Source organism: Cucurbita pepo, chromosome 10, assembly GCF_057944985.1.
Source record: "Cucurbita pepo subsp. pepo isolate OVF chromosome 10, ASM5794498v1, whole genome shotgun sequence".
Taxonomy (NCBI): Eukaryota; Viridiplantae; Streptophyta; class Magnoliopsida; order Cucurbitales; family Cucurbitaceae; genus Cucurbita; species Cucurbita pepo.
In genome coordinates, this window is record NC_141807.1 from 2,358,284 (window position 1) to 2,382,278 (window position 23,995).

Consider the following 23,995-nt stretch of genomic DNA (forward strand, 5'->3'; position numbering starts at 1 on the left):
AAGAATATTTTCGCACGAATGAAGGAAAGACAAAGAAATGTGAGACTAAATTTACGAGACAAAGGAGAGAAGTTGTAAGACCATGCATAAGTTCACAATGAGTACATTCTTCAACTGATATGGTGGACATCATAAAACCAAACTGATTACAAACTCCTGACGTGACAAAAACATTTGTACCACATAACACAATCTTTGAAAGCCAAGGTCAAGAGAAATAGTTAGTCTACTACACAACACGGAGCATTTCTAAAAGAACATAAATGTATGCCAGTATATGTAAAAGACAAGATTTTGTCCCAGGAACTAAACGAGAATAGGCTTGTTTCTGAACTTTGAACACCGCCCAATGATTATAAACAGAGCTCATGACAATGAAGGATCCTGTACAAATTAGAGATACCTCTTTTTTTTTCTTTTTTTTTTTCATATTACAGATCCATGCTTCACTAACAGAGCCATATACTTGCCCTCGAGGAACGATGACCCTCCTTTTCAGCCATGCTCGGCGTCCACTGCTTACTACCGCAATCCCTTGCTTACAAATGCTGGTGATCAACCATTCCATCTTAACAAATTCCAACTGTTCCATACAACTACACAATTACTAATTAAACATTAATATCCAACGCCTTTACCGAGGATTATAAGGTACTCATGTACTGCATTCTTGTATTTGTTGTTTACTCAGAATTGGAAAGTCTAAAATATTTATTGCTTCTCGGGAGAAAATTCCCAATTCCATTTTGGCGTTACTGAAGTAGTTTCCTCACATATTTTCAAATAACATACACAACGATTATCAATGGGACAATTACAACCTTCAGAAAATCATGACACGAACACAAAAGGATAATTACTTTGCCCAAAATCAGGCTACTGAGATGCAGCTTCATCTTTCTTCTCTGACAAGTACCTATTGCAATGGAACTTGTGTCAGAAACAGGCTAATTACTTCGTCCAAAAGAAACGAAAAACTATCACCCACAATTTACATGCACATACTCACGAAGTTAAGCTGGAATGTAAGAAGTTAAGCTGGAATGTAAGAAGTTAATGTACATGCTAATACTAAATAGTCTTCAGTCTTCATAGTGTCAAAATAAAGGAACTATCAGTGTGACAAGAAACAAATTTTTTTGATAACTTATTGTCAGAAAGCATGGTACAAATACCGGACAATAGAATCTTTTGCTCACTTCCCTCTATGTCATCAATACAACAAGGTCCCAACAACCAATGCCAGATGATAACTTAAAAAGGAAATGAATTGATGGTGAAGATAACAATACACCTCATATTTCTTTCATGCAAATACAGAAACCGAACCCCCACCCCCATAGGGAGACATTAGTGGAGTTATCAAGAATAACAAACATACAGAGGAACAACCATATAAAGTTCAATGAAGTTGCTGCGTTGGTTACTTACCCTTGAGACTTTGCCCAACGTGAGAATTGATACATCTGTACAGTCTCATTCGATGCATGACAAGCAAGAAGTAGGTAATTGCGGGGCTGCACCATCCATGCAAATCTCATAAACAGTGCTGAATAGACGCACATTGCTGCAGTGACAAGAGCAGATATTACGACTTTGACCAAACTCATAGACATGATAAATAAATGAGTTCCAACATTGATAGGTTCAACCTGCTGTCATGTTTCCAGAAATCATTTCTGGTGGCTTGTTCATGTCTGCTAACCCCTGTTTGAATCCTCCAGCATGATCAAAACAATTGCAAAAAGAAACTAAGAAAAGCTATCAAGTGAAAGGAAACATAGCAAGCATGGTGGAACTGATACTCAAATAGAAGTCAAACATACAGCAGCAACAAATCCCCAGTTGGCGACAGGTCCCCAGAAGTGAGTAGTTTTTGGACCAACAGGGCTGTTCAAGAATGCTCGGAATGACGCCATTCTTCGATTTCTAGAACAGACCATAAAATTCAAAATTAACGAAGCATCATGCAATGGTGACAAATAAAGATAGACTAAAATCATATACTACATATAAAGCATCTACATCGGTGATCAATTTGAGAGAGAGAGAGAAGAGAATAAGAAAAAAGAAATAAGAAAGGGATCATCAGATAAACTACGCTGATGAATTTAAGAAACAAAAACCATTATCGTTGTCACAAATCCCGAACTTCAATTTCATGAACTACCACGGTGATAAACATGGAAAATTCAATGATACTATGCCCTCCCACATATATTTGCCTTCATATATGAAGATATCAGAATTAAACCTAAACAATATTCCTGCAGAATTCAACTTTGATTTCTTTTTCGTCGGTGACAACTCCTCTAGAATCCCCTCTATAGTCAAGTGCAGAAATGGAGAAACAGAGCAGCATAGTCGAAGTAGTGTTTTCCTGAAACCAAACCTAGCTAGTCAGACAAGTTTTCTCACCCCCCCCCCCCCCCCCTTCTTACAAGCACGAGCCATGTCCAGAATTCAACAGCTCATTTCTTCCCAACCATCAAAAACCCGTGCCACTTAAAATTCCAATGAAATTAATTATAAAGAATTCTATAAATTCATAATCATCAGTGAGCAAACGAGCGTTACGGTGCGTGTATATTTCCATGTAACTTCCAAATTCATTAACATCCAAATTGTCGTATCTGCATATTTAATATTTCAACATACCTTCGTATTGTATTACGATTCACCCCAATCCAGGGGGGGAAAACTGGCAGAAAAGATACGTATATTTCCGAAAACGTTATTAAAAAAAAAAAAAAAAAAAAAAACCCTCATGATCTATGAAAATTCAGCTGCATCGAGTAAAAACTATAAAATCTGAAGGACGTGCAGAAATTTACCAGTCTGCAACTCAATGGAGAGATCCAGCCAGGAGAGAATGGAGAACCGCTAGAGAATTTTGACTTCGAATCCACATAAAGGGAGAAGATGGAGTGCGATAGTCGGGTTTTTTTTTTTTTTTTTTTGGGCTTTTTTATTATGGGCTTAAGGCCCAGCCCATCTTTTAACAAGTGAAGCTCCTTCAACGGAGGCGCCAAATTTATCTCTTCCTTCTGCTTAATTAGGGTTACGGCTTACATTTCCGATTCCGTCGTTTCTCTCCGCCGTGAGCAGCAGTTCGAGGTTTGTTAACTTTCAAATTCTTCTTTGTTTTCGATTGAGTTACATTGTCTCTGATCTGATTTTGGGGCTTTCCTTTCTTGCACACATTAAAAGAAAAAACCCTAAACCCTACGGCTCTTCTTCCCCCCACTTATTTACTTTGTTCTTTCTTCTCTCTTATCTCCCTCGTTGGCACCGGCACCGCCGTACGTCGCCTCGCCAAAATCCCTTTTCTACCGCACCCCCTTCATCTCTCAGTCACTTGACGTTAAGGTCTGTCCCGATCTTTTTTTTTTTTTTTTTTTTGTTCTTTTTGCTCTTTTTTGTCTCTTCGGTTCAACCAATTTCAAAATGGGGCGAATTTAAAAGTAGGTCTACTGTAATTTGAAGTTCAACCTTAACGAGAAGAAAAGGAAGAAGATTAGAACTGACTGAAGTTCAAATTTTATATATTACAACCAAACAGAGTATAAGTTACGCAGAGTCTGTTATTGTTCAGAATTGAATGGACTCTATCAATTATCACAGAATTTAGGAATTAGGATGAAACATTGTGTTTAGATATTACAGAGAATTTAGACTTCATAACTTAACTTATTTTTTTGCTGCAGGTAGATTACAACTTGTTTTGTTTTGAAATTTAGTCATGACATTACTTGAAGTCATTAAGCAAGCCTCCGCCTCCTCTGAACCGCTTGCCTCCCGGTCTGACTACCCCATTCTCCTGAATCCAGACGATATTCTAACCAGTTTGAAATCCAAAGTAGATGAACCAGATCCTGTTTCTCTTGTCAATCCCATTATTGGGTGGAAAATATCTGAAACCGATTCCAAGGTGATTGATTTGGGGAAAAAATTCCACGAAAATCTCAAGCTGAAGCTGAAAAACCGAAACTTTTCAAAGCCTGAGTTTATAAAGATTTTAAATGTGTTTCTTGAAAAAGTGAGGGAAACGGTCGGAATTGTTGTTGGTGTTAGTTCATCCGACAATCGTTACACTAAGATTCTGATTGAGAAGCTTGGGTTCCTGATGAGTGAAGACATTGGAAACTTGGTTTTGGATACATGTATTGCTTTAGAGGAATGGGAATTGGTGGAGACTTTTGTTGTCAATAGACTTGTTAAACACGCATCTTATTCAAATTTGATTTTGAAACTTTTGGCGAAGAAGAGGTCAGACTTACTTTGTCTTTGTATCAAGCAAGCATCAGATTTTGGTCCTGCTGATTTGCATTGCATTTTGAAGTACTTTCTTTGCCCTTCCAAAGAGGCTTATGCCAGTATGTCTAATGTGAGGAAGGAATGGGAGGATCAGGCATTGCTAGCCATTGAGAAGGCGAGTGATAAAAGTCTCAAAGACAAGAAGTCCAATCTGGCAAAGGAGGCTGCAATTCAGCTCATGGTAGCATATGATGGGTTCTCAACCCAGGAACTGTGTTTGCATTATCTGTTGGCATCACCTAATCTTGATGAAGTCATTCTTTCTTCTGCCCTCAATAAGTTGAATCATGAAGAGATGATTCGTTTGATTCGATATCTGGGAAAATGGTTGAAGAGATATGAGAGATTTCCTCAAGCAGTTCATTGTCCAAAAGCAGCTACTGTGTTGGGTTTGAAGGCTTGTGATTGGGTTCCCAAGCTTGATGATGTCGTCAGATATCTTGGACTAGTGCTGGACGAGAACTTTTCTTCATTGGTATTGCATCCAGATTTTCACGAGGAGCTGAAATCCATGGAGGAATTGGTTAGTTCTCTAGCCTTGGAATCGAAACTCTGCTGTGTTGTCGCTAATGTAGCAGACAATTTGAGAACTGAGGTGTAAGATGTGTTCATGGTTTATTTGACCGCAACTATACAGCAACTTTGAAGGCTATTTGGAGGACGTTTTTGTAAACTGCTTTTTCTTAGAGAGTACAAAAAGAAAAAACAAAACGTGTGAAAACACTTTCGGTTTACCAATGCTAAGTTTTTTTTTTTTTTTTTTCTTTTTCCTGGTTTCTGTTAATCGGTCTCCTGGGTGATACGGACGGTTTGTGATTTAATATTGAGGTGTACTTTAATGGTATTTGCAAGGAAACTATTCACAGTTTTGATAAATTGTTGTATTCTGTGTTCCTAATATGGGTTAATTGAAGTTATAATTTTGCAGATAGTGTGTGAATTATAGCATAACTCATGAATTGACGTCCTTTTTTTTCGTTCTTTTTTTGAGCAAAGCCATCCATTTTTCAACATTTTGGTTTTGAATTCAGATTGTGCCCTCTACTTGTTAAAATAATGAAGTTGAATAACATGGTATCTACTTAAAATATTCAAGTAACGCATATAAGCTTCACTGACAGTCGTAAAACTGCAGGAGCTAATTCAATTAATATCCTCAAATGTAACAAGAGTTTGATTTTGAATTTTCCCTAACAAAAATACAGATGGCCCAATTGGAAAGCATCAACATCATTTTGACAGTAAAAATAAATCATTTATGGAAACAAATCATGAAAATTCACAATAAAACAACTAAAAAAGAAGTATACATGAACTGAATGATTGTTGCAACAACCATAAAAATGGGCAAAATGATTTCCGGAACTCTTCTAAATACCTCTCTCAAAAACCTTCCGTTAGCGCAGAAACTCGGCCTGCTAAAGGTGGAGGTAAAGCAGCTACGGCTTGCTGAATTTCCTGATTAACCAAAAAGCAGAAAATGTATTTAGCTTAGACCCTTCCAAACGTACCAAAACAAACCAGAAGAGCAACTTGAGACTTGTTATTCTCTGAAATCCTCTCTAAAAAATGTAAGTGGGAAGAAGATGATGTCACCTCATATAAGGATTGCACCAGTAAACTAACTAAAAGCATGATGAACTAGAGATCAATAAATGGGCATCCAAGTACCTCTGTAGTGTAGCGAGCTGAAAAGTGAATCATAAGAATCGCTTTGTTCTTAAACTTCTCGGCATGGTTTATTATCTGGGATGGATGGATCATCAACATAAAAAAGCACATTAGGATGTAAAAATATAAGATATAAGTTGCTGAATGAATACAGCAATAGAAGGTGTTACAATGCTGAGTGAACGAAAACCTCAAACAGGTGAGTGTGTCCGTACTCTCTTGCATGCTCCACTGTAACTCTATTTTCAAGGAATGTGCTCTGCAAAGAAGAATGGTTGTGCAGCATGAAAGGTTAAACCCCAATAGAACCCACCCTGACAAAATAATAACCTACACCATTTTTCTTCCCAATCTCAACCTACCCCAAGCCCAATCTACAATGAACATGTTTAATTTGAAATGGTTAAAATCACTTTTATCATATTCAAAATCTTTAAAATCACTCGACAACATGTTTTTAATGATTCAAAATCAATTAAAATAAAAATACTCAAACAAAAGTTAGAGGAAAATAAGATTGTCATATAATGTGCAGGCTTCAAGTACCAGACCTCCATAACTAGAATCTTTGCCCTCAACACGTCAATATTATTTTCATCAACTATGAAGTCGGATGTGGTATCACCTGTAAAAGCCACTTCAGGATCGGTAATTGTGTAAGTAACCTGGCACAAATAAAAACAACCAAGATAGTTATGCATTCCAGGAGAATTTTAATGAATGGGGAAACGCGTGAAAGAAAAATCATAATCAGAGGAAAACATCGAACTTTGTTAAACTATAAACAAGTAGAAATTTAAGGCTTAGACATAGTGGAAAAGTCCTGAATTCAACCAAATGATCGTGGATTCAAACTCATCGGGTCACCCACCAGTGATAAATCTCACAAATTTCTAGATAAATTGTTCTGCCAGGGAGGCCACTGTAGGCTTTTGCATAGACGGAGTGTATAAAAATGAAATTTTCAAAATGATGTGTTCCAAGAAATCTATGAATTTGACAGTCAAGGACAGACCTCCACACCAGATAACCGGAGTTTCTTGATCTCGTTGCCAGGTAGTCCAAAGTACTCTTTCTTAAGCTTCTGTTTTACAGAGTACAGTAAATAACCCTGCCAAAGTTATCGAATAGGAATTGGCTGTAAATTTTGGACACAAAAAAAGAACCAAATCATCAAAGTATATGTGCATTAGATAGGTTACCTGGCTGTCAATGACATGGTATGTCTTAAAAGCCCTCACTTTGAGGTCTCTTTTCAATGAAAACTCTTCTCCTGCAAACAATATATATGAATGGAACAGTGTATTACATTGCATCACGAAAATTGGGCAAAAAGTGACCATAAAATAAGAAGATTCAATAAGGGGCACTACCCACTTCCAAGCCAATCAAATTACATCTCAGCTCAGATTGATCCAATCTTCTGTGCACCTCTAAGAGATTTTCTACATCATTCTTTATAGATTTCGGTACAATGATTGTAGGCGGCGCCATTTTGTATAATCCACGCGTAGCAACGTATAAGGGAAGTCCCCCCTATTAAGCATAAAAGCTACAGGTAAACTGCAGATGAACAATACGCGAAAAAGCTTACATTCGAAATGCGATCGATGTTTGATTTGAATTTTATAAGATCTTCCCAACAACGTCGGGAAGGTAAAATTAGATTCAAATCTTAAATAGATACTTGAATTGAAGATAGCTGCAGCAGAACCACAGGTAATGACTAGACTTCAAGCCCTAAACCACATGTAATTTCACTTCGATATTTCTGCACAAGTTATTGCATCTACTAAACGTAGTGACCGTGAGGTCTCACGCCATGGGAACAAGCTCAGACGACAATGAGAAAGTTGAAAAATGAAGCGGTGAGAGGGAATTGGACTTACAATGTGATCCATGTGACCATGGGAGATGAGGAGGAAGTTCTGGCTTATAGCCTTTTGGGGGCAGCGACCAATATCAAAGGCCAAATTGAGGGTTGGGAAAATGATGCAAGTTTCATGGCCTCCAATGGACAAACCCTTAATTGGGTATCCTTCAATTTGCATACCCTTCGTCCTTTCCTTCAGGTCCGAGTCAAGGCTTTTGCTGCTACTTCCGGTTCCGGCTTCCATGGATGAAATTTATGAGCAGAGAAACGACGGAGACTGGTAAGCTCTGCTGCTTCAATATTTTGAACTTCTCTTTGTTCGGGTTCCACATTCCCTTCGCCTTTTATTTTATTTTCTTTTTCTAGCAATGGTAAATGTATTTTGCGAGAAGGAAAAAATTAAAATTTTACATATTTGCAATTTTCATTAAAAATGCCTAAAGTAACTAATTTCAATAATATAAATTTTTTTACAAATTTAAATGTAATTAATATACAAATTAATTATTGAATAATTTTTTCGTTAAAATTATCTATTTTTATCAAAAATTCATTGCTAACACTTCTTCCATTCAAAGGTTCTTGCTTGTAAACAACTTCTTGTCATCAAAACTTCATTCTATTTTACAGTGAAGAATTTCACTCTAGTTCCTCGACTTTAAGCTTTTCTTTAATCTGGCAGGGAAGCGGGAGACACGCCTCACAAGTCGAGCTAATAGAGATGAGATATTTTGGAGCCATTCCGAAAAAGGGAGAAATTAGCGCTACTTAGTGAAAGAAGTTTTTTTATCATCAATTTCAAACCATCGGCTAGAAGTTGTAACAATCGAACCATCCACTAAAAAGATACTGTTACATCTTTACACTTTGAGCTGCTATTTTCAGTGACATTTTCACTTTTACTGAAGTGCTGATGTTCGAAGTTGGAACCAAACAGTTGTTCATTGTTCCATCGCTGTACAAAATTTTAAAAAAGATACAAATAAAATCCTAAACAAGCTTCCTACTCTTCCTACAGCATTCAAAATCCCACAGATTAATCTCTGTACCCTTCCTGAGCTTACGAGAATAGTGTTCATTAGTGCCAAGAAGAAGACAACGCGTTACATGTTCTTGGCTCATCCTCCAAACAACACATTAGAACAGTGAGCAGGACGCTGGATGACCTATTACATAAGAACAGGTAAATCTACAGGCATTGCGCAAATGGGTTTTGAAGTTTATTCATACTGAATAATGATAAAACAACGCAAGAACCCAAGAGCCGTACATGACAAAAATCATCAGTTTGTGAATGATTGAACCAATTACAATTCAGAACATATTGCGACATAGAATTGGTCTAACCTCCACACCAGATATATCTAAGGTTCAGAAAGGAAAGCCCCTGCGATGGCTCTTCCTTGAGGTTTCTGCCAAACGCTTAATGCCTTTTGCACTTTCATAGAACTGCATCAACTCATCAGCAACATCTTTTGGTTGACTGTAAACAAAACTCTTCAAGAACCTCTTCTCTGTCATCCTAAGAGCCCTGAGCATCAAACCGCCTTTGATCTGAATATCAAGACCCATTTCCTCCATCTTCCTTAAGAGAAGTACCCGTGGCTTCAAGACTGCTTCAAGGTTTAAGTATAATAGAAATGGGTAGTTAAGAATACTCTTAGCAGGCAGCTTCAACGTGCACAAAATGAAAGTCATGTTCCTTTGCACTTTATCGACTGATAGAGTTAAGATAAGGGGAGATCGTCCAAGAAGAGTGAATGTCTCATCTTCTGTGAAACCAAACTTTTCCAAATGGGCTACTTTTTGACGGATGGTTTCAAGTCGTGAGATACCAATGATTGTAACAATGTATTTGTACATCTTGTCACCATGTGTGAGCCCTGTTTTTTGTATGTATCCCATCTTCTCATCATCAAATGAAGATCTTGGGATCAGTGTGGGGCGAGATAAAAGCATGAGAATCAAATCCTTTCTACTGAGACCCAATTCTTCATACTGGGAAATTGCAGGCTTGATTTTATTATGGAAATCATAAGTCAAAAGTAAAGGGTTTTTTACAATGGCTTTGATAAGAACTTCCTTAGATTCAAACATTTTCAAGAAGAACTCGATCCGCTCATGGAAGTTGTTGTTGATCCGACATTTGAGGATCCGAGGATGGCAATTAATGATCTTCACAAGGTCGGGAGATGTGATGCCTACACCTTGTAGCAGTTCGAGTTTATCTTGTAGTAGGTTTAAGTCACTCCTGCGCAGAGAAGGTCGACGTGCAAAGATTTGTGCAATATCATCATCAGCACAACCCCATCTCCGGAAAACTTCGGTAGAGTCATTGGCATGTGCCAACGGCCCTTCTCCCACCTTCTCTTCAACTTGCTTGGCACTTACAGTTGAACAAGAGGCAACCTTTAATTTTTGGTTTACCAAAATGGAAGCAAATGCTTGCCTAGAAGAAAGTAAATAGCAGAGCTTGAAACAACCCACAGCTCTGGATTTCATATCAACTTGTCTACTAGAATGGGGTTGTTACCGATGCCTAGATCGGGGATAAATGGAGTTCTGAATCACTGACACTGGATTTATCAGATAATACAAGCAAAAACAAAAAGATCAGCCTAAATTAACCATGATGGGGCATTTGATTCTTCCCCATTAAGTAAAATCACAAAATATAACAAGTAATGTTCACATAAATTTTCACCCATTAATCACTCCACACAATCTTAAAATGAAGTTTCATAAAAGAATACAGAGAGAGAATAAGTGTGCATGTGTGTGTTCGTGAGTTCATCGCCTTCTGTAGCAGATTTTTCATCAAGCAACGTGCAACCTAATTACTAAAAATGTAACCTATTTCAAATCGTCCAAATACTTAACCCTTTTACTTTTTCTACTTCCACCAAATGAAAGCGGATTTAGGTTTCCCTTCCGGCACATACCACAAAATTGGAATAAGACGAAGAAGATTTACATTGCCCCGATTTTTTTATTTCTAGGTCGATTGATCGTATAGTGTGCAAGAAGCCTAACTGGGGAAAAAGAACATACACACTCAACAACTTATTGAACCCTTCACAAGAAACTTCCTGCCCTTTTGGTGTTTCCCCTTCACAAGAAGTTTTCTGTGCGGATTACGAATTCGAAACTTCAACATTTTGATTGAACATACGAACCAAGAATTAGACTGCCGAATTGCATTACGTAGTGGAAAACAGAAATCGAAGAACATAGAGCAGCCAGCAGTCGGATAATCGCAAGGCCCAAAATAAAAAATCTATCTCTAGCCAAAAGAACACGAAGAGCAGCCACAAACAACAAAATCATAACTAGAAAGAAAAAAGGAAAAACCTTGAGAACGAAGCTGAGAGAGGTGAAATTGAGAGAGGTCACGAGCGACTGAAAGCAACGAAGGAATCCCTAATAGAGAGATACCAGTGGATTGCAGCTGAACCAGAGTGGACTGATGCAGGAAAACGAGATTTGAGAAATCCCCAACAAGATCAAAGATGCGAACCTTTTGGCAAAATGCCCTTTGTCCAAATAACAATAATTAGGGATCCGTTTATAATACCGTCCCTTCTAAATAACTTTTTTTTTTTTTTTTTTTTTTTTACTTATTAAAAATGATTATATTAATAATAATATATGTTTTCTTCTTCAACTACACAATCAAAAGATTTGGTGATTAATTTCAATGGAATATTTTTTAAAAATTTGTGCTTTTTTATTTACTAAATTTTTTTTTATAGTATAAATATATTTATTAAAAAAAGAATTTTTTAATTACTATTAAAAAAATCATTCCAAATTTAAATTTTTACCCATGAAAAAAAAAATACATGACATCAGTGAACAATGTTGGTCTTCCTCCTTTCAATTGAATATCCTTTAAGTTTTTATCATTTCATTTATGAATTTTTTTTCCTAAAGTCCGTCCTTCATATTATAAATTTACATTTGTTCGCTGGAAACCATCTAAAAAATTTATGTTGAATGAGTCTTTCTTTAATTTATTGTACACATAAATGTAAATGGTAAATGGTCGTGATGATAATAAAATATTATTTTACGTCCATTTTTGCTAGACTACAATTTAGCTAACACCAATTACGCAACCTTCAAAAATTGTCTAAGTTGGTTTTGAAATTAAGATATGAATGAAGTTTTATTCAACTAATTTTGTTTGAAATTTATTTTTCCGTCATCAATGCTTTTTATGGCACAATTTTGTTGAAGATTGGTTATGGACTAATATGAGTCTTTAATGTTTTTAAAAATTATAAAATTTTAAGTAAAATGCATTGACAAATATGAAGGTTGAAGTATCTTAATTTTTTTAATAAATAATATATGATTGAATTAGTCAATTTTAATTGTATTTAACAAAATTTTAATTTCATTTTTTTAAAATTTGTAAAATATTATCACATTTCCGTTTCAAATTTGTTTTTATAAAATTTAAAAGATAGCAACATATGGAGAGAGAATCCAAGTGATGAAAATAATAATTTTTTATTTAAAAGAAAAAAGAAAGTAAGGCAGTGAGGACCAAAGAAAAGGACAGAATTGGTATTTGATATCAACAACACAACGTAGAAAGACAAAAGCACTGTTGGGCCAACTGGGCCCACTCTCCCTCCATTTTTCCCTTTTCCTCCCCCAACCCAAAAAAACCCAAAATTTTAAACATTTTAAATTATATATTTAACTTTCTAATTTATTCTATTTATTTTGAGTTTGGTAATTTTAAAAGGTTTGTTTGGAGCCTTTTTCTTTTTTTTTTCTTTTTTTTTCTTTTGGTTAATTTTGGTTTTTATATTATCTAAACAAATGTTTTGGTATTTGTTATTTTTAAAAAAATGACTATAAAATTTTTAAAGACTTTTTTTTTTGTATTTTATTATTTTAGTCGAGGATTTATTTTCTTAATTATTTTTTCAAGTTGACATATTTTAAGAAATTTAATTAATGGGATGTTGTGTTGAAATTATCAATAAGAAAATAAACTTAAAAATTCAAGCCAAGTCAACAATTAAGACATCTATTTATTTATCGCTCAATTTTATGTTTTTTATAAATTAAAAAAAAAACATCAATTTATACTTAAAAAGTCAATATTGTATTAATTAAATTTAATCTATTTAGTTGTAAATTTTTATATGAAATCCGTTCAAGTTCACTAAAATAAAATTAATATTTTCCATAAAAAAATATCGCCCCGAGCAGAAAGAAAAATTACCATTAATTTAATTTTACAACGAAATTATAACTTACAAAAATTTAGATTTCAAAGAGATACACATTAATTTTGAGAATTTAATGGATAAAAATAAAAAAATTTGAAATATAGATAATAATAATATATATATATATATATTGTCTAAAATGACAAATACAGGGACAAAGATAAAAAAGACGAAGTAAAACGACAAAAATAAATATTTTGAGCAAAATGAATAAAAGTTGAAAGGATAAAAAAAGAAGAGAACTAATATAAAATTAAATCAATAGTTTTTTCTTTTACAATATAAATATAGATTTTTTTTATTTTTTTATTATTACTACACAAAAGATTCCGCCTCCAACACCCAGCTGCTGGTTATTCTTTCCTCTCTCTATCTCTCTCTATCTCTCTCTCTCTCTCTCTCTCTCTCTCTCTCTCTCACATTTCCAATAGCTTTTTCTTTTTCCTCTCAACCAAACAGTGCGCTCTCTCATCCCCACCGAATTTGGATTTTCCTGGTTCATCTTCTCTCTCTCTGTCTCCTCTGATTTCTTTGTATCTTGAATTCTTCTATTGCGACTTCTTCTTAATTCATTTTTGTCTTCTTACTCTTCGCTTCTGAACTACATTTTTTGTGTCATACCCTCTCTGCATCATTTCTCTAGCTTGTGGCTCATTTTTCTTTGCTGTTTATCCCTTTTGGTTGATTACTGATTGCTGAAGGTTCGGTTCGGATATACCTTCATTGATTTTTGAAGGGTACACAGTTTCTCTTTGAATTGCTTGGTGGGAGAGGAATCTGTTGCTTCGTTAAATGCTCTATACTTTACAGCTTTATTTGGTTTTGTTGGTGATAGGGTTAGACTTGAAATTAGGGTTAGGGCCTTAGATTTCGGGATTGAAATGCCTCTGGTCGAGGCAATGGCTTCGGATCCTGTTGATGGCTTACCGTATTCGTTTGCTAAGGAGTACAAAGGCCCACCGGTGCCGTATGATCTTCCTCAAGCTCTTCCGATCAACGTGGACCGGATTCCGGTGGCTGCAGTGGTAGATGAGGTTTCTTTTACTCATAAGATGTCTTTGCCAGTTGTACAACCAATTTTGGCGCAGGATGTTCTGACGAAAAAGTTCTCTAAGGAGTTGGAACCTGCTGGTGGGAAGTCTGTGGTTTCACCTACATCTGTTATTGCGTTTGATCAGAGTACTGAGGATAGTCGCAGGTGTCTGTCGAAGGAATCAGATTCTGGCTCTGAAAGAACTGTTTCACCAACTTCTGTTATTGCCTTTGAGGACAGAGCAGCGAGTAATCATGGATGTCAATTGTCTGGTGACTTGAGTAGTTCAGGAGCTTTGGAGTTTTCAAATGGGAAAATTGTTTCTGGCGAATTTTTGAATGTTGGCAACTGCTCGAGGGCTTTTGGCTGCTCATCGATTAGTCATGGAAATTCTTGTGAGTTATTAGGTGAGGCTGGGAGCTCTTGCACGATAGAGTTTTCTGGTAGCTTTAATAAATCGCAGCGAAGCTCATGTTCTTTGAGAGCTTCCAATTGTAGGAAGGAAAGCATGGATTTCAATGATATCAATCAAGTTGACTGGGTCTCTACAGAATCAGGATTGAGTACAGATTATCCATCTTCTCGGGTTTCATCTATGAAAGTTGTAAACGAGGGAGGTTGTAACAGTAGGCGGTCAGCTTCAACATTTCTTGACCCTGAGTCTGAGGATACATATAATGAAGAGTACAGTCAGGATGGACCAGAAACTTTGCTTGTGAAAAGAGAACCACTTAGGAAAGGAAAAAAAGGATCATGTTATCGATGCTGCAAGGGGAACCGGTTTACTGAAAAGGAGGTTTGCATCGTCTGTGATGCCAAATATTGTAGCAGCTGCGTGCTTAGAGCTATGGGTTCAATGCCTGAAGGTCGCAAATGTGTTACTTGCATAGGATATCCTATTGATGAGTCAAAGCGAGGAAATTTGGGAAAATGTTCCAGAATGCTTAAGAGACTGCTGAATGAGTTGGAGATCCGACAGGTTATGAAGGCTGAGAAGTGTTGTGAGGCGAATCAGCTACCACCAGAGTACGTTTTTGTGAATGGGGAACCTTTATCTTTCGAGGAGCTTACAATGCTACAGACCTGCCCTAACCCACCAAAGAAGCTAAAACCAGGAAATTATTGGTACGATAAGGTTTCTGGTCTTTGGGGAAAGGTGAATCTAGTTACCTTGATTTGTTCTCCATTTCTTTTATTTTCCTTTTGAAGCCTATTTCTTCATTATGCAATAAAACTTTGCAATCTAATTAACAGGAAGGACAAAAACCTTCGAAGATAACTACTCCTCATCTTAACATCGGTGGGCCGATTAAGGCAGATGCTAGCAATGGAAATACAAAGATTTTTATAAATGGCAGAGAAATTACAAAAGCAGAGCTCCGTATGCTGCAGGTAAATTTGGCAAGTGTAACCTTTGTTTCTAGCGTAACTAACTTCTAAAATTAAAAGGGAACATTTGATCATTGTAGTTGGCTGGAGTTCAATGTGCTGGTAACCCACACTTTTGGGTCAATGAGGATGGATCGTACCAAGAGGAGGGACAGAAAAACACCAAAGGGTACATATGGGGGAAGGTACCGTCTTGTGGAAATAGACAGGAAATTTAGCTTTTAACTTACATTCGTAGCTTTAATTGGTCATATACTTGTTTTTGACTTCTTGATTGCATTTTAGGCTGGAACGAAGCTTGTCTGTGCTTTCTTATCGCTACCAGTTCCTTCTAAATCTTCAGCTTATTCTGGGGAACCAGACAGCAACCTTGTTTACAGAACTTTTCCTGACTACCTTGCTCTTCAAAAGCTCCTTTTAGTTGGTTATGATGGATCTGGGACAAGTACTATATTCAAGCAGGTAGTTTCTAATTGGTCAATTGAGTATTTGGTTCATCATATAATTGTGTGTAACTCTGTAAATTTCTTTAGTCATCTCAATTTTGCCACATTGCAAATCTTTCGTAGTCAAGTTAAGTCGGCAATTTCATTTTCTAATTGCTTGGCAGGCCAAAATTCTATACAAGGATGCACCTTTCTCTAAAGATGAACGTGAACTTATTAAGTTGAAGATCCAGAGCAATGTGTACGGATATCTTGGTCTAATTCTTGAAGGCCGTGAACGATTTGAGGAGGAAAGTTCGGCTGAAATAAGGAGGAGAAAGCTGTCTGATGAAGTTGACCCTGCTGGTAGGAGTTGTTATTGATTCTTGTCTCATTATCTATTTAAGGCATTAGACAAGGTTGCTGTCAGGTGCTTGCTAGTTACCTGGAACAGAAGTTTTGGATAATATGACTTGGGCTTAGATTCAGCATTCAAGTATCTGTCGAATGCATTATTAGTGTTCTAATGGTTGAGTGTTTTATTTATTTTTTAATATAACAGCAGCTCACTTCGAGGGTGGCCCCTTGTCAAAGGCCTGGGGTTTATAAGTAATTCCTATTGAGAGGTCCTGTATTTGAACGGTCAGATTAATAAGTAAAACTCCTATCTCTTCTGGGTCTAATCCTTAGGGGCGGGCATGGGTGCCCACTTAGCTCCTGTATGTGTTGTAGCTGTGTAATGTACAAGACTGTTTCACTTTTCTGGTGTTTGTAGTTAGCATTATTGTTATTATTATATAAAATGCTAGATTGGTATTAATTTGTTGAAATGATTTTTTGGGCTAAAAGTAGGATGCTCGAGTATTGATTCTGACAGAAGCATATACTCAATTGGGCCAAGATTGAAAGCTTTCTCCGATTGGCTTCTCAAGACTATGGTTTCAGGAACTTTGGAGACTATCTTTCCTGCAGCTACTCGAGAATATGCTCCGTTGGTTGAAGAGTTGTGGAATGATGCTGCTATTCAGGCATCCTACAAACGAGGAAGTGAGTTGGAAATGCTGCCGAACGTTGCTCATTACTTCCTAAAAAGAGTAAGTTCTTATAGTATTTGCCTCAACTTGTTTAATCTAGAAAATCTCTTATGTTCCATTGATATTGTATACTGGTTTACTTGTTAAAGTCAGCTGTCTTGTGGGTTTGTAGTTTTCTTTTCTTACCTATAAACTCAGAAGTTGGCAACTCAATAATAGTTGGAAGGTCTAATATCTTGTTCCCATTATGGATTCTAATATTCTGTGTTTCTCCAGGTTGTAGACATATTGACAACCGATTATGAACCTTCCGATTCAGATATCCTATATGCTGAGGGTCTTATTTCATCCAATGGGCTTGCTTGCGTAGATTTCTCATTTCCACAATCTGCACCTAATGATGATATAGACACTGCCGATCAGCACAACTCTTCGTTTACGTGAGTGATAATACTTGGTAGAGGTTTATTATTTATTTATCTTTCCAAGTATGAGTGCCTTACGCTTTGGCGTTCTCTGTTCCTTCACTTCGTATTGAGTTAAAGGTACTAATTCAATCATCGATGATCATACTCATTTTGATTGGTTTGTCAGGTATCAACTTATTAGAGCCCATGCAAGAGGAATTGGTGAAAATTGCAAGTGGCTGGAGATGTTTGAAGACATTGGGATTGTTATCTTTTGTGTCTCTCTGAGCGACTACGATCAGTTTTCCTTTGATGGAAATGGGGATTCAGTGAATAAGATGCTACTTAGCAGGAAATTCTTTGAAAGTTTGGTTACTCATCCGACCTTCGATCAAATGAACTTCCTTGTATTACTGAACAAATATGATCTGTTTGAAGAGAAGATAGAACGGGTACCATTAACTCAGTGCGAGTGGTTTGACGATTTCCATCCAATGATCAGCCGCAACCGCTCTAACAGCCAGAACAATATAAATAGCAGCCCCTCTCTAGGACAACTCGGTTTACACTATGTTGCAGTAAAATTCAAAAGGCTCTTCACCACACTAACTGGGCGGAAGCTGTATGTTTCACCTGTGAAGGGTTTAGAACCTTGTAGTGTTGATGCAGCTCTTAAGTATGCGAGGGAGATAATAAAGTGGGATGAAGAAAGAACCAACTTTAGCCTGAGTGAGCACTCGGTCTACAGCACAGAGGAAAGCTCGTTTTCTCACTAATGATTTAGATCAAGGGTGGCGTGTAGAGTGGGTAGAAATGCTATACCAATACTAAATTCATGCAGTTGTACATACGATAGCTTTGTAAATGAACTAGATAAGCCTATTGCTTCCACGAGTAATTGCAGCTGTAAGTTAGCAGAATACCATTTTGGTAGTAGAGGCAGAAATTAGTGTTCAATTTTCAATATTATGAGGCCTATTTTGGAGTAAGTCTTCAGTACTTCCATATGAGTTCTAACTTCTTGTAGCTTTTCTTATTGGAACATCAAAAGTCATAAATAATGGTAAATGGAAGTTAAATATTATCACCTCAGTAGCATCCATATTAGCTGATGTCCTATTGTCTTCTTTATCTGTTTGAAGGGGTCGATACTCCAAATAAAGCATTTCTCCTTCCCTTTGATTATTCTCCTGAAGGTCATCATCTTGGAAATATTGATCATTTCCTTGACTATCAACTTCCTATGAATAAGGTAAAAGTTAAAAGATTATCCACAAAAATATATTTCAGTAAGATCCCAAGAAATAATTTAAAGATTATGCTCTACCTCATGCTCGAATTGAATGTATTTTGGTTCTTGAAACTGGCTATACTCAAACTAAATTAATCTAGTTTTTGGCATTTTATGCAGTTTCAAAGATCTTGATTGTTATGATTTTGAGTTTTGGAATGCTATATCAATTCAATAATGCAGTCTTTATGTATAATTTAGTTCGTAAGGCGCAAACATGTGGAGCATCATATACATATTAAATTACAACTACATTCACAACGTTAGATTAGCAAGAAAAAACGTTCACCAATGAAAGAAGGGACTTACCTGATCTTCCCTGCTTTTTTTTTCATACAAGACCACTGTACAATGAAAACTTGGTTCTGCTATGCAGTCTTCAACGCACAGGAAGACAGTGGCGTGTGACTTTGACATTAAACTGTCCGCATACATTTCCCTTTTCAAGAACAAACTCAAAATCACATTTGTCATTTCTTCTCTCAACTTATGGCCCTCGTAAAATTTAGACCATCCAGCAGTAATAGAAACACGATTCTGGGTGGTGAAACAGATGGTTGCTGCCCACAACTGGCCCTCTTCATCTCTAAGAACTATGTTTTGTTTCAACGAGATGTTCTGATCCCTCACCATACGTCCAGAAATATACTGCAATTCAATTCAAAACCAAATCATCAGAAATGGCGTTCTCTCCAACATCCCTCAAAAGCTTCAGACAAGCCATTGGTTACCTGTAATCTCAATAGTAGCACAAATGGAAACACGGGAAGGTTCCAACAGAAATTTGTTGAGTATATTTTGGGAATATAATCTATTATCAATTTCAAGCTTTTAATTTTAGTAGCGAGTTAAATCCTTGCCATGCCATTTGCTCTTCATTTCTATATTGATATAACACGTGAGTTATAAGCTTCAAATTCTCCTTTTCTCACCACCCAATTTTTGAGGCTTCGAAAATTGGACGACAAACAAGCCAAGAGTGAAAACGAATAAAATAAAATTAAATTAAAAATTAAAAATTAAAAAAAAAAAAATGTAAAATCTAAGTTTAATGTGAATCTTAAAAATCAAGAAAAATCTGAATCGTTACAGGAATTGAAAAATAAAAGTGCCATCTTCAAACCTTTTTATGTTTTGAAAACAAGTACTCACCTGACCCAACTTGTAATCGCGTCCTCTTGCTGGATATTGAATGCTTGGCATCTTCTTTGACCTTCAAAATTGGAACAGAATTAGCAGCATCTGCTGCCACAGCCTCCAAAATTGGGATACAACTAGCAGCTTTAGCTGCCACTGCCTTCTTACATCCATTTGTACCAAATATCTCAACATCAAACGTACAGTGGCCGTCATACTGGAAAGCTAAGAAGTCTCCATATTTCAGAAAATAGTAATCTACGAATGCCGGCCAGCCATTCTTGAAATACACAAGGTCATCTAGTTTTTCCAACATAATACGCCATGATTTTCCCATAGGATCTTTTATGATAGCTTTTTCTGGAAAAGATTCATTTAAATGCTTCACAAAAGCTGGCGGTATGCTCTGGAAACAAGAGATGGGAAATGAAATAATGCAAACAGATAACAAAACAAAACAAATCATCTCACACGCAAGTACATGGGAAAAGTATCAACATGCTAACCCAGAAACCCTTAAGAGGAGCAAATGCATCTGTAACCAATGGTCAAAATATCAAGTAACTTTTGAGACCCATTTTATGTGCACGTGCAATGCAGAGTCAACCATTGGTCAAAATTAATCCCAAATGTTCTTTTGCTCAGTAAAGAACAAGTAACAGAGCCATTTGTGAAACTCCAGTAATCAACCTAAAAAGGAAGGGGGAAAACGGCGATGAAATCGCTTAAGTTCCACCATACTCAAATAGACTCGAATCCTTCGCGTTTCCGAAATTCCAAAATCAAAATCGTAAGAACAGTAGGAACAAACGAAAACAAGGGGGAAAAAGAAGCCCCATAAATTTAAATGTTAGGGTATATATAATGTGGATGATTAAACAGAGAAGAGAAAGCATTACCATATGCAGAGAGCCGGAATCGGGAATAAAAACCTTGAAGAACTCAAGGCTAGAAGCGGCACAGGTGCTGCCGTGCTTCAATCATTCGCGCCAAAAGAAGTATCGACGAAGAATCAGATAACAATCCGCAAAACAGGGGAAAGATTTTGGTAATCATAATAGAAGAAGAAAGGAAGGCGTGAATAGCAACAAAAAAAAGGAAGAATTTAAGAAGATTCACCTCTCCAAATTTCACCACACCACATGCATGCAAGTATAGGGTGAGGGCTCATCTTTCTAGGGTTTTGGGAATTTTTTTATTTTTTTATTTCTAAAATGCTCGTTTGGCATAAGAAATTATAATTTATTAAAAAAAAATTTATTTAAATTTTTTTTTTTTAAAGTTCATGGGATGTACAAGCGATCTTATTCCTCGTAATTAGCCAATGTAAGATTACGTCTAAGTTTAAATACAAAAATTAGATTGAAATTTTCTATATACATTCAATAGACGGTGAAATTTATCCCCTTTTATGTATTAATGTTTGAATAAGAAACCATGCTTTGATTGAGACGAAGAATACAAGAAAAAAATCAAGGCCGACAAAAGCGATAAACTATGATCTGAGGCGATAATTTCCCATAAACTTCATGAATTATACATAATTAAAACCATAGAATCTCCATAAGAACATACCAACAAGACAGAAAAAAAATTGTTTAAAAAGAAACATGAGAGATCATAAGAAAAGCACAAGGCCTTTAAACATCAGCATGTCAGATTCGTCCCCAGAAAGGCATATTTCCACTAAAGAACACAAAAGAACAAACACAGCTTGCCTTCTGATTGTTAATGGCAGTTTTAAGAGAATTGAAGAACATCCAACAGATAATAAAGACACAGACCAAAATAAAAGGGTTTTTTTTCAGTTCATTAAGGTTGCTTGAAAATGGTCACTTTAAAAACGCAGTTTTGTTTGCTCACCATTTCAAACAAGCAGGTGTCTCCATCATTCAACCCATTTTCACCGTAAAATTTCCTCCAACCACCTGAGAATCTCATACATCCTTCATACTGCTTTAATGTTACCATCCATTCCTTATTCCCAGTTTGAAGCTTTACAGATTTCATTTCTGGTGAAAAATGCTCCTTACCAAACGCCATGGGAATGTTCTGTCAATGATCAACAACATAAAATGCCTCAAATCCTATGAAAATGTATACATTTTATGAACTAAAGAAATGGGTTTTGATTGTTTTCTTCTGTTTTTGTTACCAAGATTCTGTTCTTGTAGCTTTTGTAATGAATATCCACTTTGAAGAAGGGATTTCTGGTTGATGCAGTGTTCTTATCTTGTAATTTGGTGAACAAAAATCTTCCTTTCTTAATCATTTCGAAGAACACAACATCGCCTTCTTTCAACAGATTTTCCTGTACAAAACGCTTCCACCCACTGGAAACGTATGCAAATTTATCTACACTTCCACTCCATTTATACAAAAGTGGCCATTTTCTACCATTTGCAGTTTGAACGTTAAAATTTCCAGATTTCTCACATAAATAACTCCTTGCAAATTTCGCAGGAAAAACCTCCAAGAACGAAGAACAAATTATCAAACAAGATCAAACGAGAAAGGGTTCAGAATAATCAAACAAGAGCTTACCATGTTGTATCTACCGCATACGTTTGATTGGTTCAACACAACTTGGAAGCCAGGTTTCTCTGTTGCTGATTTTCGTCTTCTCCTTGAAACCCCAATTTCATAGTCTTTTACAGAAGATGGTTAAAAGATAAACTATCAAATTCTACAAGAACACTTCAAAATAACTTCCAAAAGTTCATACCTTCTTCATCTGAATCAGAAACAGAGTCATCGTCCTCTTCAGATTCTGTTATAGAATCACAAACATGGAGAGAAGAATATTCGGATTCCAATCCAGTTGGGTCGAATATGGTTACTTCAAAGCTCGAACTTCTGCCCTCCAATCTAAAAACCAGCAGAGACCCAAACTCCAAACGGTAGTGGTTGGCAAATTTATGCCACCCCTTTTGCAGCCAAACGGCGCCATTAGCAGCCATTGTCAGACCCACTTTCCATTTCATTCCATCGGGAAGCTTTAGAATTACGGCACTTGACAAGAGCTTACCGTATTTCTTCACGAACTTCTTCGGAATCATCTGGAAAAGAAGCAAACCGTTTAAGAGATAGAGATAAGAAACGAAAGTGAAGGAGACTCTGTTTTCACCAGTTTTTGATCTTCGAGGTTTCTGTGCAGAAGGATTTTGAAAAACTGAGGAGAAGAAGCCATTGTTGGTGGTCAAGCTGCAGATAGTGAAAGAAAGCTGAATCCGGGAACATGAAGTTGGTGAAAAATGTCGGCATCTGTTCAGATATTGTGCATCGGATCGTACATACGGTTTTCAAGGACTGTTCTGCTCTGCTAGCTGCAGGATGGATGTCGTTTTTTTTTTTTTTTTTCTTCATTATTATGGTATAGCCAATAAGGTTTTTTCGATTTAGTTTCATTTGGAGTTGGCATTATAGTAGTGTCCAGGCAGAGCTGGTAGCTTTCTGGAACAAGCCATTGTCAGCATAAAGCAAGCTCCAACCAGCTGAGAATCTGACATAACTCGCCTATTGCTCCTTCTTTCAAGAGATTTTTCTCTGCTAAACGCTTCCTTCCGGCTTCCACTCCAATTGTACAAAACAAGTTCATTGGGAATGGCGTCCAAGAAGAAGAACCAAACATTGATGTGGGATTTATAAGACAGGAGCTTACCATGTTGAATGTACCTCGTACAACTTTGAAGCAAGGTTTCTCAGATTTTGAGCTGAATCTTTGAGTTGTTTAGGCTTCAAGGTTTGCTAATGGTTGCCACGGGTCTAGTTTCCTGTTTCGAATATAGTTCTAGTCGTTACGGAGTCCTATTCTTCGAGATTCTTAAGATTTTTCTGCTGATATTTTTATGTTCCACCCCTTTAACTTATTTGTGATTTCTATCTTTTTGTAAAAGCGGTATAATGTCATGCTTAGAATTAATAAAACTGCAGATCCAATTGCTTACGTTCTCTGCTCTAACAATCCACTACTGAACTTATCAGTCCTAACATTGTATTATCTTCGTTAATCCTTCCCACTTCTAAGCTTTACTGTAGGTTAACTAAAAGGGAAAAAAATATCAATTTATTTAGAAATCTCGGTTTTAAAACCTTTTAACAAAAGTTTGAAAGACAAAGTACAGAGAATACAATATTTGCTAGGATTTGAACTGTTACACTCATTTGAA

The 23,995-nt window shown here is 36.4% G+C and overlaps 7 protein-coding genes across 14 annotated transcripts; 2 read left to right on the forward strand and 5 right to left on the reverse strand.

Moving 5' to 3' along the window:
* Positions 1-693: 693 nt before the first annotated feature.
* On the reverse strand, positions 694-2,975 carry LOC111803922 (mitochondrial pyruvate carrier 1). Its single transcript, XM_023688539.2, has 5 exons — positions 2,835-2,975; positions 1,827-1,929; positions 1,653-1,707; positions 1,432-1,567; positions 694-916 (listed from the first exon to the last, which is right to left on the reverse strand). Exons 2-5 carry the CDS (start codon positions 1,917-1,919, stop codon positions 877-879), a joined length of 324 nt encoding a protein of 107 aa, XP_023544307.1. The 5' UTR covers positions 1,920-1,929; positions 2,835-2,975; the 3' UTR covers positions 694-876.
* LOC111803920 (uncharacterized) lies at positions 2,975-5,244 on the forward strand. Of its 4 annotated transcripts, none has more exons than XM_023688535.2 (2): positions 2,975-3,117; positions 3,708-5,244. In XM_023688535.2, the coding sequence occupies exon 2, from the start codon at positions 3,743-3,745 to the stop codon at positions 4,916-4,918; it is 1,176 nt and encodes a 391-aa protein (XP_023544303.2). In that variant the 5' UTR covers positions 2,975-3,117; positions 3,708-3,742; the 3' UTR covers positions 4,919-5,244. The 4 variants fall into 4 exon arrangements, with proteins under 4 accessions (XP_023544303.2, XP_023544306.2, XP_023544304.2 ...); XM_023688538.2 differs by having other exon boundaries at positions 2,979-3,117; positions 3,712-5,244; XM_023688536.2 differs by lacking the exon at positions 2,975-3,117 and adding an exon at positions 3,124-3,369.
* Positions 5,245-5,405: 161 nt separating this feature from the next.
* Positions 5,406-8,210, reverse strand: TRZ1 (tRNAse Z1). Of its 2 annotated transcripts, none has more exons than XM_023687488.2 (8): positions 7,878-8,209; positions 7,362-7,524; positions 7,191-7,261; positions 7,004-7,099; positions 6,540-6,653; positions 6,179-6,247; positions 5,989-6,063; positions 5,406-5,775 (listed from the first exon to the last, which is right to left on the reverse strand). In XM_023687488.2, the coding sequence occupies exons 1-8, from the start codon at positions 8,103-8,105 to the stop codon at positions 5,701-5,703; spliced, it is 891 nt and encodes a 296-aa protein (XP_023543256.2). In that variant the 5' UTR covers positions 8,106-8,209; the 3' UTR covers positions 5,406-5,700. The 2 variants fall into 2 exon arrangements, 1 of the variants encoding a protein (XP_023543256.2); XR_015422716.1 differs by having other exon boundaries at positions 5,709-5,775; positions 6,159-6,247; positions 7,878-8,210.
* A 668-nt stretch (positions 8,211-8,878) lies between these two features.
* Positions 8,879-11,420, reverse strand: LOC111804362 (Mitochondrial transcription termination factor family protein). The gene is made up of 2 exons (XM_023689128.2): positions 11,213-11,420; positions 8,879-10,437 (listed from the first exon to the last, which is right to left on the reverse strand). The coding sequence occupies exon 2, from the start codon at positions 10,361-10,363 to the stop codon at positions 9,233-9,235; it is 1,131 nt and encodes a 376-aa protein (XP_023544896.2). The 5' UTR covers positions 10,364-10,437; positions 11,213-11,420; the 3' UTR covers positions 8,879-9,232.
* A 2,070-nt stretch (positions 11,421-13,490) lies between these two features.
* Positions 13,491-18,397, forward strand: LOC111803714 (extra-large guanine nucleotide-binding protein 1-like). Of its 2 annotated transcripts, none has more exons than XM_023688237.2 (8): positions 13,491-15,299; positions 15,398-15,535; positions 15,613-15,717; positions 15,818-15,994; positions 16,143-16,323; positions 16,807-17,051; positions 17,268-17,431; positions 17,586-18,397. In XM_023688237.2, the coding sequence occupies exons 1-8, from the start codon at positions 13,992-13,994 to the stop codon at positions 18,172-18,174; spliced, it is 2,907 nt and encodes a 968-aa protein (XP_023544005.2). In that variant the 5' UTR covers positions 13,491-13,991; the 3' UTR covers positions 18,175-18,397. The 2 variants fall into 2 exon arrangements, with proteins under 2 accessions (XP_023544005.2, XP_023544006.2); XM_023688238.2 differs by having other exon boundaries at positions 16,810-17,051.
* A 14-nt stretch (positions 18,398-18,411) lies between these two features.
* LOC111803694 (putative B3 domain-containing protein At5g66980) lies at positions 18,412-21,023 on the reverse strand. 2 transcript variants are annotated; one of them, XM_087127752.1, is made up of 5 exons: positions 20,946-21,023; positions 20,726-20,800; positions 19,842-20,232; positions 18,999-19,337; positions 18,475-18,639 (listed from the first exon to the last, which is right to left on the reverse strand). In XM_087127752.1, exons 2-4 carry the CDS (start codon positions 20,726-20,728, stop codon positions 19,276-19,278), a joined length of 456 nt encoding a protein of 151 aa, XP_086983878.1. In that variant the 5' UTR covers positions 20,729-20,800; positions 20,946-21,023; the 3' UTR covers positions 18,475-18,639; positions 18,999-19,275. The 2 variants fall into 2 exon arrangements, with proteins under 2 accessions (XP_086983877.1, XP_086983878.1); XM_087127751.1 differs by lacking the exons at positions 19,842-20,232; positions 20,726-20,800; positions 20,946-21,023 and adding an exon at positions 19,421-19,649 and having other exon boundaries at positions 18,412-18,639.
* A 344-nt stretch (positions 21,024-21,367) lies between these two features.
* Positions 21,368-23,440, reverse strand: LOC111804376 (B3 domain-containing transcription factor VRN1). 2 transcript variants are annotated; one of them, XM_023689152.2, is made up of 5 exons: positions 22,954-23,440; positions 22,552-22,885; positions 22,371-22,474; positions 21,982-22,296; positions 21,368-21,878 (listed from the first exon to the last, which is right to left on the reverse strand). In XM_023689152.2, the coding sequence occupies exons 1-5, from the start codon at positions 23,014-23,016 to the stop codon at positions 21,639-21,641; spliced, it is 1,056 nt and encodes a 351-aa protein (XP_023544920.2). In that variant the 5' UTR covers positions 23,017-23,440; the 3' UTR covers positions 21,368-21,638. The 2 variants fall into 2 exon arrangements, with proteins under 2 accessions (XP_023544920.2, XP_086984010.1); XM_087127884.1 differs by lacking the exon at positions 21,982-22,296 and having other exon boundaries at positions 22,954-23,433.
* Positions 23,441-23,995: the final 555 nt, after the last annotated feature.

Coding starts and splice junctions, on each gene's coding strand:
- TRZ1 (XM_023687488.2), bottom strand. CDS start 8,105: ATGGAAGCCGGAACCGGAAGTAGCAGCAAAAGCCTTGACTCGGACCTG. Junction 7,525..7,877: donor ATGGTCACATGGATCACATT/GTAAGTCCAATT, acceptor TATGCTTAATAG/GGGGGACTTCCCTTATACGT. Junction 7,100..7,190: donor ACCATGTCATTGACAGCCAG/GTAACCTATCTA, acceptor TAACTTTGGCAG/GGTTATTTACTGTACTCTGT.
- LOC111803714 (XM_023688237.2), top strand. CDS start 13,992: ATGCCTCTGGTCGAGGCAATGGCTTCGGATCCTGTTGATGGCTTACCG. Junction 15,300..15,397: donor TTTCTGGTCTTTGGGGAAAG/GTGAATCTAGTT, acceptor TCTAATTAACAG/GAAGGACAAAAACCTTCGAA. Junction 15,995..16,142: donor CAAGTACTATATTCAAGCAG/GTAGTTTCTAAT, acceptor ATTGCTTGGCAG/GCCAAAATTCTATACAAGGA.
- LOC111803920 (XM_023688535.2), top strand. CDS start 3,743: ATGACATTACTTGAAGTCATTAAGCAAGCCTCCGCCTCCTCTGAACCG.
- LOC111803694 (XM_087127751.1), bottom strand. CDS start 19,322: ATGGTGAGGGATCAGAACATCTCGTTGAAACAAAACATAGTTCTTAGA. Junction 18,640..18,998: donor AAAAAAGCAGGGAAGATCAG/GTAAGTCCCTTC, acceptor CCTTATTCATAG/GAAGTTGATAGTCAAGGAAA.
- LOC111804376 (XM_023689152.2), bottom strand. CDS start 23,016: ATGGCTTCTTCTCCTCAGTTTTTCAAAATCCTTCTGCACAGAAACCTC. Junction 22,475..22,551: donor TTCTGATTCAGATGAAGAAG/GTATGAACTTTT, acceptor CTTCTGTAAAAG/ACTATGAAATTGGGGTTTCA. Junction 21,879..21,981: donor GCTACAAGAACAGAATCTTG/GTAACAAAAACA, acceptor GATCATTGACAG/AACATTCCCATGGCGTTTGG.
- LOC111803922 (XM_023688539.2), bottom strand. CDS start 1,919: ATGGCGTCATTCCGAGCATTCTTGAACAGCCCTGTTGGTCCAAAAACT. Junction 1,708..1,826: donor ACTGGGGATTTGTTGCTGCT/GTATGTTTGACT, acceptor GGATTCAAACAG/GGGTTAGCAGACATGAACAA. Junction 1,568..1,652: donor TTCTGGAAACATGACAGCAG/GTTGAACCTATC, acceptor TTGTCACTGCAG/CAATGTGCGTCTATTCAGCA.
- LOC111804362 (XM_023689128.2), bottom strand. CDS start 10,363: ATGAAATCCAGAGCTGTGGGTTGTTTCAAGCTCTGCTATTTACTTTCT.